We start from the raw sequence: 21,780 nt of genomic DNA on the forward strand, positions 1-21,780 counted from the left end.
TGCTGGGGATCCCACGGCCCCCCACCTGTTCCATGATTCGCTAGAAGGATCACAGGACTCCAAGGCAGTTGCATTCAAGGCTCAGCAAGGGGAAAGACCCATCAAGCGGGTGGGAGGAATCTGTGCACAGACAGGCTCCCCATTGGCTGCCTCCCAGCAGGAGGGCTCACCCAGGTCCTTCCTCCCCCTACCACCCCCCTCAGATGCAACACCATAATTCTCCTGTCTCCACTTCTGGCTTTCATCTGACTTCCAGATGATTTCCTTTCGGGTATGCAGAACGTCCTTTGCGTTCACTGGGGGAGCGTGATGCAGTGCCGGGTGCTTGCAGAGCGCAGGCTCACTGCACTGACCTGGGCCCCAGAATTAAATCCCATAGGCTGAAGCCTTCCTTGGGAATGGTTTCTCTCCCCTGCTTCTTTATGGAAACTCTTCTCTAGTGAATCATCAGAAGTGTTCATCTCATTCAGCTCATTCCAATCAAAGAAACTGCTTTGTTGCAGTGTGAAGAATCTTGGAAAGCCTACAGACTCTGGATGGTAAATCTCAAGCCCTTCTTAAGACAGGCTTAACAACCTGTTGGAAGAGGCTGGTTCTCTTTGTAGTTTGGCCCTGCTTTTACCAAAAAGGCTAAAGGAAACAAAGCTGCTTCTGCAGTGGGGTTCAGCAATCTGTTTCCACACACCCTGCCTTGGCTGGCCCAGGAGTACCCACACTCCATGCTGATTCTGTAACCTTCTCACCCTCTCTCAATTACCGTTTTTTTCTCCAGGGCTCTGGCCTCCTAGAGGCTAAGGGGCGGCTGGAATTTTAATTGTTTCATAACCCCGAAATTCATCCAGTAAATGGCACTCCCTGGCCTTCTGTGAGTGAGGCACTTTGAATGTAAACAGAACTGAATTCATTACCTTAGGTCTGACCCTGATGTAAGTAACTTGCGTGGGAGCCTCCCTCCCAGGCTGTTTGGGCAGGGTGGGTTGCAGCAAAGGAATGTGCAGAGAGGCTCTGAGCCCCCTTGAGATGAACTCCCAGAGGATCCAAGGTTCCAGGTCTGTGCCTGGTGCCTCATGTAGGGCAAGGCTGCAGAGGGGAGGGGGCAGCTGTCAGGGAGAACCCCTTCCCACTCACAGGCTTGCTGGGGTCTGAATGAGAGCCGGCAAGTCTTAAACTTTCCAAATCGCCTTCTCCTGGCTTATCTCAGGATTCCGTTCATCTTTTCAGGTTTCACATACTTTTGTCTCCCCCCTAGGATGCTTCTCGATCTGCTGGCCAGTTCTTTCAGTCTTCATAGCTTACTTTAGCAGGGACTGTCTTGGCTCCCTGCTATTCCATTTCAGACATCCCTGGCCCTTTTATTTATATTCATGTTTGTATTTCAGACACATTTCTTGCTGATAGGAGGCAGAGGTGCACTGCACCGTATGTAAAACTAGGCAGGGACCCAGCCCACTGAAGGGACACAGCCACAGCCACGTCACATGAATAACTTATGGACTTACAAGAACTTGAAGATGTAGGTTTAGTCATGAATTGAAGGGGGCTGCGTTGCAACCTGGATTAGGTTTTCTCCATAAACACAGGCCACCCTTCTCTCCCTTCCTACCACTGTGTTATCTGGTCATTTACCCATAGGCACTCAGGAAGCACCAATTAATTTTGGTATTTGCCCCCAAAAAACATAATTAGGAAGGTAAAGCAGCTCCAGAAATATTACATATCTGTTTTCAAAATTTTCTACCATCTTCCCTCCACTATTATCCACAAATTATCCAAACCACCCTCCCTTCTCATTAAACTGAATAATTGAGGAATACTCCAAATACAATCATGAGGGTTCAGAGGCCTAGCCAAGCCTATTCAACAGCATTTAAACATTGACTCTAAGTGGTTCCTTGATTCCAGTGGAAAAAAAAAAGCGCCTCCATCCATTGTGTTTATCCCCTACCAGTGGGGATGGTGTGAGCCTGGTGCCTGCATGTGACCCCTCTGTAACAGAATGTCCCTTGGACCTATTTCAGAGTTCCCTGAAAAGAAGAGGCAGCCGGGAAACGTACAAAGAAAAGAAAACCCTTAACCAGGTAAGCAGAGGGATCCTTCTCATGTTACAGCTCCTCAAGGGGCAATCACCTCATTCTGAATTGTCTCAAAAGCATTAGCATTGCCTTTAAAATATTCAAAGAAACATTACTTGCCAAAAAATGGGGACTCACTCAAAACTTCCACAGGGTGAAAACGTTCACTCTAAACCACCAGCTCCTCTGTTTTGTTTCTCACACTGATGAGCTGGTGACGTCTTCAAGAAAGACAAGAACAAATGGACTCTGTGAAACATAATTTGGTGTAATTCAGGGCTCTCTGGTAGTACTCACAACTGGTGAAACGTATTCTGGCCTTCAAAGTCATTCACACAGTAAAATAATACAGCTACTGTGGTGTTGGGTCATTCATAAGGCATTGTTTTCAGTGTTGGGTTGTGTTTTTTTGTTTTTGTTTTTGTTTTTGTTTTTGTTTTAATGTGCAAGCTGAACAGTATCCCAAACTGTCCTAATTGAACGTGCCGTGTTCTCTCCGGGGGATGGTAAAAGCATCACCCTTTCCGTGTACACAGTTTGTGTTCTGCAGAAATGCCTGAGCTCTTCTGAACACTTGCTTTACTAGATTCCTTACTTTTTTTTTTTTTTTTGGAAAAAAATGAATGCTGCTGGTATTAGGTATCAGAGAGAACAAAGGCAGGAGTGGGTGTCAGCTCCCCGAGCTCTCAGAGCAAGTAGTAATTAGAGAGGCGCAAGAAGTCCGGCTAACCAAGAGCTCCGCCGGCCTGCCCTGTGAACTCCACCCTCGATCTGCTTTGTTGTGCCCTTAGCCAAACTCACTGATGCCCGGAATGTCCTTCAAGGAGGACTGGGCCATGGGAACAGCGGGAATGCCCAAGATTAACCTTTCTTCTCTGCCCTTGCTCCTCTCCTCATCTCACTTGGCGCCCGCTAATAACGGGGAAATAAAAAACTGCAGTCCCTGGGCTGGGGGCTTGGAACCTCCTGGGCTTCGAGGATGTCTCAGCTTCCTGGCTCTTGAGCAGGGCAGATCTCCCTTAGGAGGGTAAGCACTTCCCCGTTCCGGACTGAGCGGCATGGCGCCGCGTTCACCGGGGGGTCGCTTGGGCTGAGAACGGCCGCCGCTGCCCCTGGCAGGCTCTCAGAACTCCTCCGGGCACCGGGAATGTGTTACGTTCCCCCTCCGCCTGCGCTATCATTGAGAAAAAGGAGTATTCTGTCCAGCAGAGTGGTGGACCCGAGCGCCTTGGAAACTGCAGGTCTGCAACCAAAACTCAGAGGAAACCGGCACCCCGGCGCAAGGTAGGAACGCGAGTAGTCAGCGCTTGGGGTGCTGGCTAGATGTCAGACTTGCAAGCCAAAGAATATATACCCAGAGCGATATATTTTTGCTGCTTGACAAGGCCTTTCCGGCTGCTGGTGGTGGTGGTGGTCCCCTGTGTGTCCTCCTCTCTGTGCTGTGCTTGCCTTCTCTGCCTGTGACAGGACCCGTGTGGTGTGGAAAGTTGGGACCGTCTGCTTTCATACTGCATTCCCGGAGCTATCTGATGATCTCTTGAAACCAGAGCTTGATATCCTTCAGCTTAGGATTCAGCCTAGACCCCTCCCCTGGAATTTTGGCAGGGTTTTAGAAAGTGTGTGGTTCCAAGATCAGATGGGGACCCAGCCTCCTGCTGCTCCAGCTGAGGCTGTGATTCCCCATCTTATGAGAAGGAGTGGCCCCCTGCCCCCAGAACAGGCTGAGCCTGGCTCCCTGGGCCTCCTCTCTCCCACCCCGCCCCTCCCCCGCTGGGCCCTGGCAGGCGCAGCGCCCAGCTCCAACCGCCTGGACCAGCGTGAGCAAGTCTGACCCTTTCGCTAAATGCACACACTCTCTTGGCTTAAAAGATTGTCTTTGGAAAACTGCTTTAACATTGGTGGCAGGTCTGGTGTCGTTCATGGGTGTTGAGTAAAAACGATAGCATGCTTGAATTGCGTCAGAATTCCTGGTGTATGTGTAGTTTCTAAGGAACAAGAAGACTTTTCGGATACTTTATCAGTCCTCAGGTAATCTATGAATCAGACCCTCCTTAGGGTGTGTTGTAGAATCTTCTTTAACGGACTGGGGTCTAGCTAGGTTCAGGAAGAAGGAAGAGAACAGTTCTGGTTTTAGTCAGACTTGGGAGTGGTGGTTGGGGGAGGGGGGCTTGAGGTTTAAAGTTTCTAGAAATCAAGGTGATGTGAGGGCTCTTTGGGATTGTCTACCCTGAGCACTTAGAGCTGAGCGTTTCAGAACCATTGGGTAAGGCCGGCGTTCTGCAGGCCACTCAGAGATCCTACCCCTTTTCTCAGTTTCTCAGTTCAACTTTTGTGGGGAGGACCCTCAGGGAAGATCACCTGAGACTCCCAGATCTTGGTCTGAGACCAAAACCTCCTGAGCTATGCAGGTAACGCTGCCCCTTGTCTGTGCATTTCCAGCCTATTCTCCCACTGACCAGGGCCTCAGGAGCTGCAGGTTTCTATGGAAGTGCGTGGGGGTGGGGCATTGATCACAGCAGGTGGTCCTGCCCATTCCTGGGTCTGCCCAGGCTCCAGGTGGGCAGATGGTGGCGTTCCCTTTGGGCTGGCGACATTCTCTTCCACAAAATCAGCTGCTGTCCTCAGGCACAAAGGCGGATTCTGTGCTTCAGGGTGGAGACAGGATCATTTAGGTGATTTTGGACAAAGGACACACCGCTGGCTATGAAGTGGAATGTTGGGGCTGAGGGCATGGGCTGTCTCCCATCCTAGGCTTTTCACTCCCAAATTAATCCATTTACAAAGTGTTGACAGTCTGTCTCCATTGGTATTTATGTTTGCTTATTTAAACTGTTCCTTCATGTGAACTGCAGAGCCCTCTCTGTGTATTTGGATGCGTAGACTTCTTGCAGATCTATGTTTATCAAATAATTGAAAGGGTGCTTTTGATCTGTTCTTGAAAGTTTTAAGGAACTGGGGTCATTTAAAAGTAACGTGCCAGTTTCTGGTACATAGTGGATTCTCAGTATTCACTGAAAGAATGAACGAATCAACAAACAAGTATGCTTTACCCTTAGTCTTAGGATTATATACATCTTTTATAGCCCCGTGGCACTGGCTCACAGTTGGCCTTAGATTTTTCCTTGAGTCTTCCCTGTCACATCATTTTTTTTTTCCTTCTATATGGGTTTGGGGTGCAGGAGGAAGGATCGAGGCAGGGTAGAAGGAAGACAGTTGGGAGGCACCAAGGTGGGTATTTCTATATCTTGCGACCCAATGGTGAGTGTGCAGCAAGACCATGGCAGAGAATGAGCCCTGTTCTCTGAGTGTGAAAGCTGCCTCTAACTCCCCTAGACCATTTGAACACAAACAATGACCTGAAAGTTCATTCTCCCCCAGAGGGTTGACATGTTCGGAGACTGGTTTGATGCCTCTCCCTCCCTGGGGGCTGATGGAGTCTGGCTACCATGGACCATGTTGTTGAGTCTCTCTGGGGGATGGGGAACTCTTTGCCAAAATCTTTGTCCCCACAACAGCCTTTTGAAACTTGTGATAGCCAATCAGAGAGGAATGATTCATGAAATCGGTCATTTTTCCCATTCACCGAATGGGACTAGTGAAACATTTGTGCAGGCCCACATCAGAGTTCATATAGTTCCCGGGCATTGAGATCTGCCCTGGGAAGGCCCAGTCAGCTTTCCAAACGGTCCATAGCATGCCTCCAGGACCTCAGCCAAGCGGTGTGGCCTTTTAGTAGCAGGGAGTCTGCTTTGGTGACCCTCCAGAGTCCTCTAGTGATTCCAGTGAGAACCTTTTCTCTGGTTCTGAAACCCCTAACTCTGGCCTTGGGTTTCTGAGTTTCATTTCCTGCTGTGTTACAGCAAGTAAGGGGGTGGAACAGAAGCAAAGACTCTGACGTTGCCCTTGCCTGGTGAAAGGTTGCGAGTAACCTGGGTGTTAGGTCTGCAGTAACAGTTCATCTTAACCACAAGAGCGTGGTACTTACTCTACACCACAGCTTCCAAAGCCCCCTCCTGCCTGTTATCCCATGTCCTTGTCCTCGTGTCATCCTTGTGATACGCTGGGGGTGGGGAGACCAGAGGAGGAGTAGAGGTGATTGCCACATCTCAGTGTCTCAGCAAATCAGTACAATGATCAGGGCCTCCCCATCCTGGCTTACCTGTGGGCTGCTGGCCACTTTAGGTGAGGGAGGTCCACACTGGAGGAAGTGAGTGGCAGCAGGTAGAAGTAGCTACTGACGCCTGTCAGCTGTACCAGGCTTAGTGAGCGGTTCTGGCATCTCTCACTGGTGCTGGTGATTAGTCGGATTGGACCCACAAAGTAAGGAGGGACCGCCGCGTTGCTAACAGGCACTGGGTCTCATGTCATTCTGCGTCCTCTGCACTCATCATCTGTACCATGGATTCCATGTGCATGTTTTTCCCAAACGAATTGTTTGGTTTCTTTGGTTTCTGTGACAAAGCCACAGACCGTAGGCCTTTGCAGTGTCTGCCCCATGAAGGCCTGGGCTCATGTCGGCATTGTCTTGGCTCCTTTGACCTGGAACTCGACACACTGTTGTAAAGATCATGGTTTTGTGTGTGTGTGTGTGTGTGTGTGTGTGTGTGTTGGGGGCGAGGTGTGAGGGAAATCACCACAAACACGAACATGTGGTATTTTTAAATGTTCTCTCTTGGCAGGATGACAGTGCTGATTTGAAGTGCCAGCTTCAGTTTGCCAAAGAGGAAGGCTCCCTGATGCGTAAGAAGATGGCCAAGCTGGGGAGGGAGAAGGACGAGCTGGAACAGGAGCTCCAGAAGTACAAGGCCCTGTATGGAGACGTGGACAGCCCTCTCCCCACGGGGGAAGCGGGTGGGCCGCCCAGCACCAGGGAGGCCGAGCTGAAGCTGCGGCTGAAGTTGGTGGAGGAAGAGGCCAACATCTTGGGCCGGAAGATCGTGGAGCTGGAGGTGGAGAACCGAGGCCTCAAAGCGGAGATGGAGGACCTGCGGGTCCAGTATGAGCGAGAGGGTACAGGCCGGGACCACATGGCAAGCATTCCTACCTCACCCTTCGGCGACTCCCTGGAGTCCTCGACGGAGCTCCGCCGGCACCTGCAGTTCGTGGAGGAGGAAGCGGAGCTGCTCCGGAGGTCCATATCCGAGATCGAAGACCACAACCGGCAGCTGACGCATGAGCTGAGCAAGTTCAAGTTTGAGCCCCGGCCGGAGCCAGGGTGGCTGGCGGAGGGCATGGGCAAGGGCGCGGCCAGCGGGGCCCCTCTGCAGGAGGAGCTCAAGTCGGCGCGGCTGCAGATCAACGAGCTGAGTGGGAAGGTGCTGAAGCTGCAGTATGAGAACCGGGTGCTGCTGTCCAACGTGCAGCGCTATGACCTGGCTGCCCACCTGGGCCTGCGCGCCCCGAGCCCCCGGGACAGCGACGCGGACAGCGACCAGGGCAAGAAGGAGAGCGACGGGGAGGAAGGCCGCCAGCCCCAGCCTAAGCGGGAGGGCCCTATTGGCGGCGAGAGCGACTCAGAGGAGATGTTCGAGAAGACGTCGGGCTTTGGCAGCGGAAAGCCGTCGGAGGCAAGTGAGCCGTGTCCGGCCGAGCTCCTGCGGGTCAGGGAGGACACCGAGTGCTTGGCAACCATAAAGCACGAGGCCGAGCGGCTTGAGCGGACCGTGGAGCGCCTCATCACGGACACCGCCGGCTTCGGCGACAACGTGGGGCTGCGAGGCAGTGGCGAGGCCTCACTGGGGCCTGACGTCCAGGGGGCAGGGGAGACGGGCGAGACAGGCAAGAAGGAGCCCCCACTGCTGGGGACCATCAACTCGAGGATGAAGGCTTTTAGGAAGGAGCTGCAGGCCTTCCTGGAGCAGGTGAACAGGCTCGGGGACGGCCTGAGGGAGCGCCTGGAAGACCTGTCCCCCTTGCCCCACCTCACAGAGTCTTCCAGCTTTCTCTCCACTGTGACCTCCGTGTCCCGGGACTCCCCCGTCGGGACCCTGGGGAAGGAGCTGGTCCCGGACCTGCAGGTAAGGGGGCTCCTGGCTCTGCCTCCCTGCTCCGTTTTGCTCTTCCTCCTTCTTGCTGGCATTGCTGCACTTGAACTCATCCTGCTCACGGCTGCTTGGTTATGATTTCAAACCTGCATTGTACTAAAGCCTCAAGTGTCAACCAAATCCTTTCTATTGGTTGGGTTTCTGTTTTTTTTTTTTTTTTTTTTTTTTAGTTTTCTTTTATTTCCTTGTTTTCTTTTTCCTTTTTCCTCTCTTTTTTTTTTTTTTTTTAACTGCACCGCTGCTCTTGGCTTAGAGGCCCTCCCTCATGACACAAGGCTCACCCCAATGGCAGCGATAGGGATCGACGCAATCCGTCCTTTTTCCTTTTTCCTTTTTTTTTGGTGTCTCAAATGACCAGCTATCTTGATGAAGAAGCAGAGGAGTTTAAAACAAAGTACAAACTCATTTCACAGTCAGGACACTTAGCAGACTGGCTCAGGAGCATGTGCATCCCTACCTGGGTTGATGGCCAGAGGGACGCAGTGCAGGTCCGAAAGGCCCTAGGCAGCCAGGCCCACCCGCTCCCACTGGAAGATGAGCCAGAATGGGGAGAGGAGCCGGCCCGGGAGAAGGATGGCGCTGACGGAGAAAGTAGCTTCCCTCCCCAAGCCGAGGGTGAGGGCGGAGTGGAGTGGCCCTCCAAGGACTGCTTTCCTATGCATCGCCCTTGGGTGCATGACCCAGCTGCCGCCTGGATTATGGCTTTTGCTGCTCGACCACAAGCGAGGAAGGAGGAGCCTTGTTTCCGTATCCTTCATGGGTAGTGTGCCTGCGGTTGAGTCTTTGATTCACGCATCCCTATTGCATGCGCCTCATAACCAGTGTTCTGCCTTCTTCCCCCCTCTGTTTCTCTTGTTTGCTTTTCAGATCTTTCAGCCATTGTTTTGCTCATCCTCATTTTGGTTCTGTTCTCGTCCCTCTCGTATGGCACTGTGTCTGTTCATGCTTTTCCTCGTCCGGTGGTGGTTTCCATCGTCTACCTTACATATTTTTGTTTTCTTCAGCACCTCCCCTCCCTGCCCCACCCCTCTTCTCCTTTGTTGTTTATTTAAAATTAAAAACAAAACAAATCCAAATCCCTCCCATGCACCTAACAGTCCAAACTGAGAGGTCAGCCGGAGTGGCAGCCGGGGCAGGAGCGCGGGGATGAGCCGGAGCCGCTGCACCGCCGAGCCGACGGGGACGCTGGGAGCTGCCGGCTGGGAGGCCAGAGCTGCTTCAGTCTAGAGGTCAGCGACCACCTGGCCCCACCGGCCAGCAACCCCTGCCCTCCCAACCCTCCTTTGGCTGTGTGGCTGGCTGTGTGGTGTTTCCTACCTGGGTCCAGGGCCCTTAAGGGACATGGTGGGCGGGTATGGAACCAGGCGGGACTCCGCCGAAATCAGAGTCCATTGCATGCAACTGGAATGGGAGGGTCCGCACAGGGTGAAGGCGGGCAACCGCCAGCTCCCCTTGTCAGACAAGCATCCTCCTGCCTGTGGACGCCTGGAAACACAGCAAGGCATAGGGGACTGATTCGTGAATGTTACGTAGCTTTCTGTCAAGCAGGAAAGAAAACAGGCATGAAAACTAAGCACTGTCTTTGCTGGGCTGGAGGAAACTGTCCTTCCCTGTGTCTCATGTGGCCTGTCCTGTAGTTTCCAGTGACAGGGCTCCAGCCAGTGGGCAGAATCAGGGCGTGCACTCCCAACCTGGGGGCTCGGCGGCAGCATTCTCTGTTGCCATAGCAACCTCTTGTCAACAAAGCTCCCAGCCCCCATAAAGGCTACCAGAGGGACTCCATCATATGAAACAGTTGTCAGCAGTCCTGTCGGTGAAAGCTCTTCCTGGCAAGTAATTCTACCCATGACAGAGACAGGTGTCACCAAGGAATGAATCCCTGGCTCTGATATTGCTGGTCAAGGCGGGTTATTGCAGGAGTAGGGCACCAGGAAAAATTATTTTTTTTAAAGATTTTATTTACTCATTTGAGACACAGAGATACAGAGAGAGAGAGTGAGCATGAGCAGGGAGAGAGGCAGAGGGAGAGGGAGAAGCAGACTCCCCACTGAACAGGGAGCCCGATGTGGGGCTCGATCCCAGGACCCGGAGATCATGACCTGAGCCGAAGGCAGACGCTTAACCAACTGAGCCACCCAGGTGCCCTACACCATGAAAATTCTTAATTCATCAGTCCCAGTAGGGGTGTTACTGCTCAGCTCCAAGGGATCCTGGTGGCTCCCAGACAGCAGGGGTGACAAAGACAAGGGACTCACTCCTGTAAGCACACTGAGCTCACTCAGCAAAAAAGTCAGGCATTTGACTAGGAAATGATGCTCACAGAGGCACTTGGGGTAGAGCCGCACCTGCCCCTTTCCACTCAGCTTGTGGCCAGTGCCTTGATGAGCTGTGGGTCCCACGGTCCCAGGTGGGCACACGGGACTGCTGGTCACCCAGACCCAAGGTCCCGGATCTCTAGTCTGGGCTCTTCCCTTGTCCTGTGGGAGAGTACGTCACATCTCTACCCTCATTGATTTGGGCACACAGTGACATGAAAACTGCCCTTGAAAAGCTTATATAAAAACAAGTGTGGGTTTAGGGATTGGTGTGTCTTACATCTCTATGAAACTTCTACAGGAAGCCCCTACAATCAGCCTGTGCCCCACACATGGGCTTCATCTGAGAATGCTGGTTGCTTTGGCAGTAGCAAACTCACAATTATGTACATTTCAAAACAATTGAATGATTCGTCTCCAGGATGACACCCTCAGGAAGACAAAATTCCTAGTCTTCAGTGAACACTGCACCACTAGCTCTTTCTAGCAGGGACGCCATGCTGTGCTAGAATCCACTCTGGCAGGGGCATCCAGGGCCCCAGCTCTGTCCATGACCAGCTCTGTTTCTCAAGCAAGTCTTAGCCTCTGTTTTTGCATCTGTGAAATGGGAAGAAAAATACTGTCCTACCTGCCTCGTGTGATTATATGTGGATGATTCTCAGAGCTGAGGAGCTATTGGCTGAGAAAGCACCATGAACAGTGCTAAATGCTGTGTGAACGTAAAGTCTGACTGATAATAAAGAGGGAAGGGTGTCCTGCCACTGAAGACTGCCAAGTGGGAAGGGCTGTCACAGCTCCCCTAGTTGTGGGCCCAATTTCCTCTGCCCACTGTAGCCCTTTCTCATTTTTCCCTGGCTGTTTCCTGATCTGCACAAGCACAGCTCTTGCTGAACATGGCAGCCCCGTTCTCTGGGAGAGCAGTTTGAGGCTAACTCCCGCTTCCTTCCCATATGTTCATCACTCAGGGCATGTCACACATCACCTTGTTTAGCTAAACGCTGATAAGATGTTGTTTAACACTGGGGCGTTGATAAGTTTCCCCATTGCCTGACATACATGCGCATGTCCTCTCGTAGCTTCAGAAACCAGCAACTTTGGAGAGAGAAACCTAGTTCGTTGACTCAAACCGAGTGTTGTGGGAATATAAACCTCCACAAGAGGTAGATTAGCAGAGCTAGCTGGTGCCACGTGGTGACTTGGGATCACTGCACAATACAGCTCAGAAGGGAATGTCAGATCTTCAGGTGAATTCCTCCATTCTGTGAATGAGAAAATGGAGGTCTGAGAGTGAGGCGGCTTGCCAGTAAGCCCCTGGGGGTTTGGTGGGTGAGCTGGGTCTAGAATGGTCTCCCCAGGCCTGCTTCAGCCATCTCCCCACCCTGCCGTGAGGAGCACTGCTCGGAAGAGTGCCGTTCACTCGAGGTCACTCAGGTGACTGACTGCACACCAGCTCTCTTGCCATGCTCTCTTGCTTCCCTTAAACATCTGTTCAGTTTCCTTTAATTTTACGAAGTGAGAAAGTTAAAAAGCTCATGGTGAAAGGCAAGTCCCAGACAACATCATTTCCTAGAAGGGGGAATAGTATTCACTGGGACTGAAACATCCTTTGTTCTGACTTCTTTATCCACTATGGCATTTCACACAGAAGACTCAATTATGTATGCAAACACGTTGTATTTTTAAATACTTTTTAAAAGACAAAATGTATTCTAGGACCACTTGGATAGCTCTGTAGTTTTTCTTTTTATGAGAGGAGCCCAACATAGATCCGTTGCAGAGTCGGGGTCTTAGAGGAGCTGCTGGGTCCCTGGGGTGGATGTCCCCTGCTGAGTTTGGTCTTCCAGTATTACACTGGGTTAAAGAATTGGACAATGGACAATGCTAGAGACAGAACTCTTAAAGGCGTTTTAGTGAAAACATCCCCAGATCCATTGCCCACAACTTTCCAATGAGGCTATCATGGAAACGGTACACGGAGCGGAGCTCCCATCAGTGAGCAGGGCAGCCCGACCCAGAAGCTTCTCCCAGTGGAGCCTCATGCACGCAGCCCGACACCACAGAGCACCACCATAACTGCAGAAAAGGTGAGCTCAGACACTTTCATCTAGAATGAGTCCAAGACTGAAGCCGGTGTACCTCGAGCAGTGTTCTTCCTTCCTCTTACATTGCCCTTGAAATTACTAATTATCTGTGCAAGCCGATTACTACTGTACACGTGTGAATTTCCTTTAGCTCTGCCCTTAGTTCCTTGGGATGGGAGCTGATAGGACACCTAGTACCAACAGCTTAAAAGAGGAAAAAAACTTTCTGTATTTAAGCTGAAGTTTTAACAAAGGATCAATTTCTCAAGTTCCATTTGTGAAATGCCTTCTCTGAAACCTATGTAGATTTTCATATTTGGGGTAAGAGGAGAGAAAGTGTATTCCTATTTTGGAAGATTTGGGTATTTGGGCCAGATTAAACCACTACTTCTAGTACTAGCACCAGTAGCAGCAAGAACACCAAGAAGGAGAAAAGGAAAAACCACCTTCGAACAATTGTAACATTTCAGGAGATGACAGATCTGTGCAGCAGAAGGCCTGCTGCTTAGTACACACACTAATCTTAGGGAGGGAAGGGAATATCCACACAGCACTCTTAAAACAGTTATAGGCAGAACAAGCTGAAGTCAGAACGCACTAATACCCACTAACCCATTAATGCAAGCACACCAAGAAAAAAAAAATTTTTTTTTTCAGAAGGACAGGTATTTCTGGTGCCTCTTCATCTCAGTAGATGTTAGCTAGATTCTCCTATCATGCACCAGATTTCTTCCCTGACTTTCCTCCCTGTGGCTCTTGACAAATCTGCTGAGAGATTCCGACTTGTTAAGAGAGAGCAGCGTATAGGATATGCAGCTGGGAATGTGCAGGGTGCCTTAAAAATAGTTCTGAACGAGAAGTGGCCAAGCTTGGGCCCTGGTCACATTTCAGATATAAGTGAAACCAAGCCCGTGCCCAGAGGGATCGAGTTTCTAGATCAGAAATCTCAAAGAGCTCTCTTCCCTAGCTCCTCCTTTGATCCCTTAATCAACAACACACATGAAGCATTTGGGACCCCTCATGCCCCAGCTGTGAAATACCAGCCACGATAAAATGATGTGGGGTTTTATGCCAAGTATGTGTACACATGTGTTGACCTCCTCTACGGCTTTTGGATGAAGCAGTAACAAAACTGGCCAGAACAAAATGGAACTTGCCAGAAAATGAAGTCCTGGGCATAGAGGTAGAAGAGAGTCCTAATATTTAAGGAGCATTGCTAATAGTATAACGAAAAGCATTCCTGTTTTTGCTTCGAGATAATGCAGGTAACTTCTTAAGTGTGGAGAGTGATCTATAAGCCACTTTCTGTGAAGAGGTCCAGGAAATTCGCATTGTAAATTGGTGTAGGACTCAACCACATGGGGAAAGCATGGGCGGTGGTGTTCAGAACACTGCCAGGGAAGGTGGTTGTGACGTCGAGCTTGATATGTCTCCGTGGCCTTGGGATCAAGTCAGGATGGTATTTGTTTCAATAGACTGCCTTACGTAGAGAGGTCAAGATGAATTTGTTTGATGTGCAATCAGAATCTTAGGTAAGTGGGCAAAGGATGGCTTTTAGAATCAACCCTTTGGGAATATGGTGATGAAGGGAAGTATCTATTTTCTAGAGGAGGTCTATGTGTCATGTGAACACTTGGCTCCAAATGTATGTGGTTGGATGCAGTTGTGTGGCCGTGGAATAATTCTGGACTGAAACTTTGACTGTAGCATGTTTGTATTTTGTTTTTTGTAACACTGGAGTGACGGCATCCCAGCTAGGAACACTTACTTGTCTGAGGGGTTTTAAGACTCCATTAGCAAAAATAGACAGTAAAGTAAAATGTGTAGCAGATGAAGAGGATTGCACAGTTTCTGTTGTTGACCCATCTCCACGGATGACAGGGAGCCACTGGAGGTAAATCAGATGCCCCAGATGAACAACTTCATAGGACTTCAAGGGTCCTTTTCTATGACCCTTCAAAGACGTGGTTCCAACAGAGGGACACATTTTTTAATCAAACAGTGCTGTGGTATGAGGCTCATATATTTGTTTAAAATAAATCAGCTTATGTACATTATTTATTAAGATTAAAACCAAACTAACTCCTTCGGTTTCATATATAGAAACTAAATTAATAGATCTTGGGTTTTCTTGAAAGATAGGCTTGATTAGGATGCCTTTTTCAACATCTCTGCATAGGGAGCCTCGGGCTAGTATCACATGTATCCAAATATGGAGGATTTTTATATCTTAAATGTATAGACTAATGAGTAACTGAAAAAAGTAAAGCTGGGAAGAGAGTAGTCTGGGTCACCTAAAGACACTCCTGTGCAAAATACCTAAGCTGCCAGAAGGGACACCCCAGGAGGGCAGGGATTTGGGGCAGCTTTATGTACTCGTAAATCCCCAGTACAGTGCCAAGCACTATAGGTGCTCAATAAGTACTTGTTGAATAAAGTGCTGCATAAAATAGAAAATGTCTTTTTAAATATGTAGCTGAATTCCCCCCAAAATTTAGGAAAATCTTCAGGGGTTGGAATTGATTTCAGAAGGGAACATCAGAACAGCAGTGTCTGTGGCTTTTAGGTAAGCAGATTAGGGGGAGAGTTGCCAGAATTGGGAACCCAGAGCCTTGGGCTTTAATAGCTGCATAGGCAGAGGACACAGAGCCTTGGGCCCAACACAGGCAGAGAGCAATGACCCAGGGCCCCCAAGGGCTGCACACTGTGTAAGCCTCAACTGGAGAGACATCTGCCTGCTGGTAGAGGGAAGCTTGTCTACCAGCATGAAGTCTCCCCCACATAACCATACTGGCAGCCAGCCTCACCAGGATCAGGCTTTGAACTGATGTCACTGGTGGCCTAGGAGTCCCCAAGGAAAGGAGAGTTGATGTTCTGTCGCTGGCTTCTGCAAACACAAACCCCATCTGGAGGCACATCCTCAACCCAGGTTACATACAGGATCACAGCTAACTCCCCAGTGAAGATGAGCTCACAATGCAAAACTGCAAACATACAAGCCAAAAATACGCACCTGGATCAAGAGTCAGCTGATGGCCGACGGCAGGGTTCAACTCCAAGAGAGGCCTTCAGATTCTAGAATATCAGATAGATATTCAAGATACAAAGTAGGTGTGTTCACAACTATGAAAGGCAGGCAAACAGGAGAAAAGATTAAATCATTACTGTAAAAGACCACACATATTAAAAAACAATAAAGTAGTTCTCTTAAATATAAGAAATTAGTCATTGGCATAAATTTAATGTGGAGAGAAATGCCTCTTTTCAGAGAGAACCAGAAGCCTGGCCTAGTAGATATAAAAGTTATAGTAATCATATCTAGTAATGAGCAACTCAAAGAGGCATGAACGTCCTCAGTAGTTCTTGATTTCTTGAAAGAAGGATGAGCTTAAATCTCAAGCTTTCAAAAATGTTACCCAAAAGTTGGCAGATCCCCAGCGTCTCTGATTTTTTGTCTCTATCCTTTTTCCTGTAAGCTCTCAGTCATCCCTTGTGCTAAAGGAAGAGATCTGCTTCCCCCCCCCCCCCCCCCGGCCCTGCATTTCCTGTTCTTGGAGCATGAATTTCAGTCCTAACAACCCAGGTCACATCCAGTTAGGACGAGCGAACAGTGTCCTCTGTGAGAAAGAACAGATTAGTTCATCAGAATGAACCAGTAGGATGACACCTATTTTAATTGCAGCAATCCACTCTAGTTCCCAGATTTATGAACCCCTGTCTTCAAGTAGCATAAACAAGTGGGTAAAACGTCATGTTTCGATTTTAACGATGCCTGAGATTTTTAAATATAACCATTTCCCTTTCTTAAAAAATACGCTTAAAACATAATAGCCCCTACTTCTCGATCATTGCCATTTGGACATAAAAGGCACAAAAGACAGGCTTTTACCAATAGGTAGACTTTACCAGTAAAGGGCATAAAAAAGGATTCCTTTAACTATTTTTAACCTAAAATGTAATAAAGCAGATCTTTGCGCAGTTCTTAGGCAACGTATGCAATTCAAAGGATGTTTCTGGTCCCTGAAGGCACCCCACCCCGCTTATCCTGAGTGCCCAGGGTAGGAGTGCCCAGAGGAAACAAAGGCACTCTCCATGGGGCAGGAAAATCTCCACTAAGCCTATGAGCAAATGAATGCTGCAACCTGGAATGAACTGGGGCAGTGAATCTCAGAGACCGACTCGTGTGAGCTGGCCATGCCACCTCTGGCTCCCTGCTCTCAGCCTGGGTGGTGGGGACCGTGGTGTGGTGGTCCAAGTTCGGGTGACAGGCACCACTACGCACCTGTCTCCCAGGTGGTTGATGAGGGTGGCCGGGGTTGCCTAGCACAGACCACCCCGGAGCCCCGGGCAGGACCTCAGGGGAATTGCCACAGGACTCACTCCACTGCTGCAGCGCAGGTCCGTGCGGTGTCGCTCCATGTGTGTCCCTGGCTTGTGCAGATGTCTGTCCTGCGTCTTCCACTAAACCCCTTCCTTTATCCCGCCGATCAGCTCAGGGCCCCCTGTTTTACCTGAACAGAGTGTACCGCTAGAGGAGCTGCAGGGTCAGCTTGCGCAGGCGACCAGACTGCATCAAGAGGACACAGAGAAATTTACAAACACGATTCGGAAGGTAAATATGTAACCCGACTTCAGCACAACCAGGGCTCTGACCGCGGAGCCCCCGGAGACAGATGACAGGATGTAGCCTGCCCCACTCAGGCTCCTGGACTCCTAGGGAATCATCTAGTTGAGCTGCCCCTCGGACATGGCATAAAGAGAGCTGTCCATCTTTCTCCTCTAAAACATGCTTTTCACTATTTACATTGTGGTCTCGGGAAGTTCTTCCTAACGTCTAACCTACATTTTCCTGCAGCCGTAGCCACAGCAAAGGAAAATCAAAGAGGGGCCTTCATGCACCTGGACAGGAAAGTGTGTCCATAACTTTTGTTGTCCCACGGATTTGTAAGCTTTCTCAATGTTAGGTAAATTTTTTGATAGGAAATATCAACAACTCACCCTAAACGGTTGTCTTCAGAAAACTGCCGCTAATTGAGCTGCGGCCTTATTAACTCTTCCAGAATAACCTGTTACTGGCTAATTACCCATTATCTGTTAAATTCTTTCCCAGAGTTGCTAGGAGAAGGGATTCACAGACACGGGCACTCATTTCCTAAATAATTTAACCTTTTTTTTTTTTTCCTTCTGCACCAAAAATCATGTTTGAGAAAGGAGTTTATCCCTGGAGATGCTAATAGCAAAATAGCAGGGTCCCAGGTGTGTCTAGTACTTGGATTCAGGATAAAGGAGTGTGTTGAAGACAAGGCTTTAGACCTTGTTTGGAGGGGGTGAGAGGTCATCCAGGCTTGTTCAGAGGGAACAAGGGTCGGTGTTCCCTAACGTATCCCTAACATTCCCTAACGTATCAGAGGGAAGAGGACCAACTCTGGGCCTTGGGATGTGCTTGGAGACATGGAACAGAAAGAAGGAGGCAACCAGGGCAGTGGGGAGGTCAGAGCCAGTCAGAAAGGAACATTTCCAGGAGGCTTCAGATGAGAGGACAAGAGAACATCCCCTCCCAGCATGGCGCCTCCACCAACTAAGACTAGCGTCTCTGGCATACCTGCCATGAGCTAGGCGTTCTGCACATCTTGAGTTAGCTTCCTTTTGCCGCCGAGGAAGCTGAAGCCTTCCCAGTCAGTCGATGGCTGACATAATACTGCAAGTAAATTGCAAACGCTGGATTTCCAGTATGGTAGGCTTCCCCCCTCCTTGCTCGTCCTGCTTTTGTGCCCACAGGGAAGAGAATCCGCGGGACTCCGAGGACTGCCAACAAAGTGAATTAAATCACCACTATTTTGTGTTCTCTCAGCTTGAAGTGCAAAAAAGATCTGGTATTATGATGGTGGCTGCACAAGTCTCTGTGCAGACCCGGGATCTTCCCAGAGCTGCCTCTCGCTCTTCACTGGCGCTAGCACAGCACATGTTGGTGTCGACCGCGGGCAGCCATAGTCCCATCCCCATGGTTTCTGAGCACCGATCAAGTACTTTAGGAAAATAAGACAAAACAAAACTCAATGCCTTGGTGTTTGGCCAAGAGGGAGTGTTAAATCGGAAGAGGACAGCTGATAACTACAAGGCTGGCATTCGAACCCTTTTTTTCTTTTTCAGTCTTTGGAACAGAAAGCTTTCATTTAGCTTCTATTGATATTATTCTTGTGCCCTTATCTGTGCAATAAGATTTTATTCACACCACTTGGCTTAGTCATTATCGACATAATCATTGTTTATTGCTTGGAAGAGTGCCTGTACCCATGTTGAAAAGCAGGAACTTAGCATAGAAATGGAAGACACTTCTTTTTCAGCAATGCTTTAATTTCCCTAAGAGTTACTTGTGGCCAATAGGAATGGGGAGTCCTAAGTGTGGAAGTAGGTTCTCAGCTTACTTTCCTGTTTGCCCCCCACCATATGCGGCAGAGGACCTTGTGTCAGGGAGAATCCCTGCTCCCCCACCCCCACCCACCCAGCCACCTCGCTCTCCCGCTCTCTGTGGGCCTCTCCATCAGCTTGCTGTCTCTTCTTTCTAATGAGGGTTGTGCACACCAGAAGGCTCAGGAAGCCCAGGGGAAGGGTTACCACTTAACGCCCCCTCCCCCCTTACAATTGCAGTGTGCCTTTTGCAAGCCCACAAACAGAGGGCAAAGGGAATCTGCACAGGAGCCAGCTGCAAGCCGTCCATCTGAGAAACAATTTTCCTGAAGAAGTTTAGAGACCTCCAAAAACACCACGAGAGACTTGACAATGAGAATTGATGATAACATCTTGGTTTGAAATAGTGTTTACTTCGGAGTAAGAAAACCCTTGAGGTTTTCTAAATAGTATGCATCTCAAGGAGTTTCCTGAACTTTGGGGGCTTCTGTGTTTCCCGTGCCAGGTGCAACATGATCAAGATTGAATGACATTTTGCCAAGACTTGGTTTGGTTTGGGTGGCAAATTGGAATAGCTGCTGTCACACTCTTGTCTCTCTCTCCATTCAAGATGGAGGAGGAGCACCTCTATGCCTTGAGATGGAAAGAACTAGAAATGCACAGCCTGGCTTTGCAGAACACCCTCCATGAGCGAACCTGGAGCGACGAGAGGAATCTGATGCAGCAGGAGCTCCGGTCCTTGAAGCAGAACATTTTCCTTTTCTACGTCAAACTCAGGTGGCTGCTAAAGCACTGGCGGCAGGGGAAGCAGATGGAGGAGGAAGGCGAGGATTTCACTGAGGTACCTCCCCCACCCCACCCTCCACAGAGAGTTCATTTTCTTTGTGTCTGTTTTGTTCTTGACCCCCAGGCACTGCTGTCCCTCTACGCCCTACACACAAAGTCACATTCTGTTATTTCAGATGGTTTTTATGAAGCCCAATCCAGGCACGGGAAATACAACAGGTTGTCCAGTTATATTAGACCAAGAATTCTGTGCTGTCCCGTGGCCTCGTTTTCAGAGTCCTTGTCTCTAACTCCACTCTGCGGCAAAGTTGTGCGGCCATTTCTTCCCCTGCTGACCTCTGAATTCATGCACGTTGTCACCCTGAGGTCCTGTGCATCTCTCGTCCCGCCTTGCTGGTTTGTCAGACCTAGCTCTGAAACTTTCTCTCTCCTTTCCATTTCAGTTTTTGTTCCTAGATGCTAGAGCCCATTCTGCCCCTGCAGTTTGATAAGGGTCCCTGCTAGGCTCCAGATGGGTCAGGGTTTTGCCGCTTCTGAAATGTGCGTATGCTTCCCCCTTATGCCTCCATTCCCAGATTCATCACAGAACCAGAGCAGAGTCATCTGCTTTCTGATTGATTCTGATTGATTCAGTCCAGCTCTGCAGGCTCCTTCAGGCCTTGCCTTCTGGCCACTGCTGCTGGGTGTGTGCTGGGCATCCACACCCCTGGCTCCTTTGTCAGCTGCTTCAAGGCATCATAAATGTTGGTTTCCTTTTAGCTCCCAAAGACTTCTCATCTGCTTTTCACTGTATGTAATTTTAAGTCATCCTCTGAAGGGGAAGATACTCTTTCTTCAAGGAGGAAAGAAAGTCTTCCAAAATTAATTCAACCTGCTTCCAAATAGCCTTGACATAGAAAACCATTGTTAAGCAAAGCCTAGAAGTGGTTGTAAAGTTTCCTTCTCCTCTAGCTTATAAAACCATAACTATAATCAATAATTAATAAATCATAAAATTTTTCATTATCAAAATAACTTACAAACAGTAAAATTTCTAATCTTTTCTGACCAATTGGGTACCCACGGTGTGGTGTTTAAATGAAGAAGGTGGCCAGTGAGTGAAATGGGCTAAATGAGGATATTCGGGAAAGGCCTGAGAAGTCAAGACTTGATAAGCCATAAAGGGGAGAATTACCCTCAAACAATAAAAACCAGGCTGCACAGCAAAGGATTTGGGTGGAGCTGTGATCATTGTCTCCTGCTGTTTTCAGAGGGAGCATCCAGAGACCCTCCCCAGGCTGGGTGAGCTTGGAGTTCAGGGGGACCCGAAGGGGGATGGCCCAGACCGAGATGACAATGGTCCAGGTTGTGGCTTTTCGATGGGAGAGCATTCTCCACACTCCCCTGTGCAGATTGGTGACCACGGATCGAGGCTGCAGCCTGCGCACGGGGGACAGCTCCACAAGCAGGTGGGTGCCGAGGTCCCAGCCCCTCATTCTACCCACATCTGGGAGAGGATAGTCCTAGTCTATGTCTGTGTCATCTTATTTTATATGCTGGTGTTCCAGGGAGCAGAAAAGTCTGACTGCCTATGGTTGCCTGTCGCTGTGTTTGTGCTAGAAATCATATCATTAAGACTTTATTTCATTGTCAGCCCATTGGTTCATTTGGCTTCCATGTATAAATAAGGGGCATAGTAGGATCAGATCAATGGGAGGGGCCAGCAAACATACCTGAGAAGGAGCGGGGTGAAATGTAGAGTGGTGTGTGGAGGGATCTGTGGCTTTAGAAAGGTTGACCATTCTTCCACGAAAGAGACATTACCGAGTACAGTGCCCTCCTCATGGCCAGAGAAAGAAAGGACGGCTTTTTTGTTGACAGCTGAATGGGCATCGGCAACATCACGAACCTGGCAACATAACGTGTAAGGAGGAAAGAAAACGTATTTTTTTTAAATCCTAAACATGTATGAAGTGTTTTAGGTTCCTTTTGGGCCACTTGAAATAAAAATATTTGATGACACTTAAAAAATTAAAAGCATATATACAGATGGGATTTCAGTGTGTAATATGAAAAAATTATTAATGTTGCCAAA

General features: G+C 49.2%; 1 protein-coding gene across 9 annotated transcripts in view; it reads left to right on the forward strand.

Annotated features, from left to right (window-relative positions):
- MTCL1 (microtubule crosslinking factor 1) overlaps positions 1–21,780 on the forward strand; it is a 120,307-nt gene that overhangs the window by 68,303 nt on the left and 30,224 nt on the right. For 2 of the 9 annotated variants that reach the window (XM_036092496.2, XM_036092500.2), the window contains exons 4-10: positions 2,019–2,078; positions 3,279–3,356; positions 6,752–8,089; positions 9,214–9,345; positions 17,032–17,124; positions 19,531–19,761; positions 20,957–21,154. In XM_036092496.2, coding sequence (XP_035948389.2) covers positions 2,019–2,078; positions 3,279–3,356; positions 6,752–8,089; positions 9,214–9,345; positions 17,032–17,124; positions 19,531–19,761; positions 20,957–21,154 — 2,130 coding nt within the window. The remainder of the gene's footprint in view (positions 1–2,018; positions 2,079–3,278; positions 3,357–6,751; positions 8,090–9,213; positions 9,346–17,031; positions 17,125–19,530; positions 19,762–20,956; positions 21,155–21,780) is intronic. The other 7 variants (XM_036092498.2, XM_036092503.2, XM_036092501.2 and 4 more) reach the window with 5 other exon arrangements.

This window comes from Halichoerus grypus, chromosome 13 (genome assembly GCF_964656455.1).
Source record: "Halichoerus grypus chromosome 13, mHalGry1.hap1.1, whole genome shotgun sequence".
In the NCBI taxonomy this organism is placed as follows: domain Eukaryota; kingdom Metazoa; phylum Chordata; class Mammalia; order Carnivora; family Phocidae; genus Halichoerus; species Halichoerus grypus.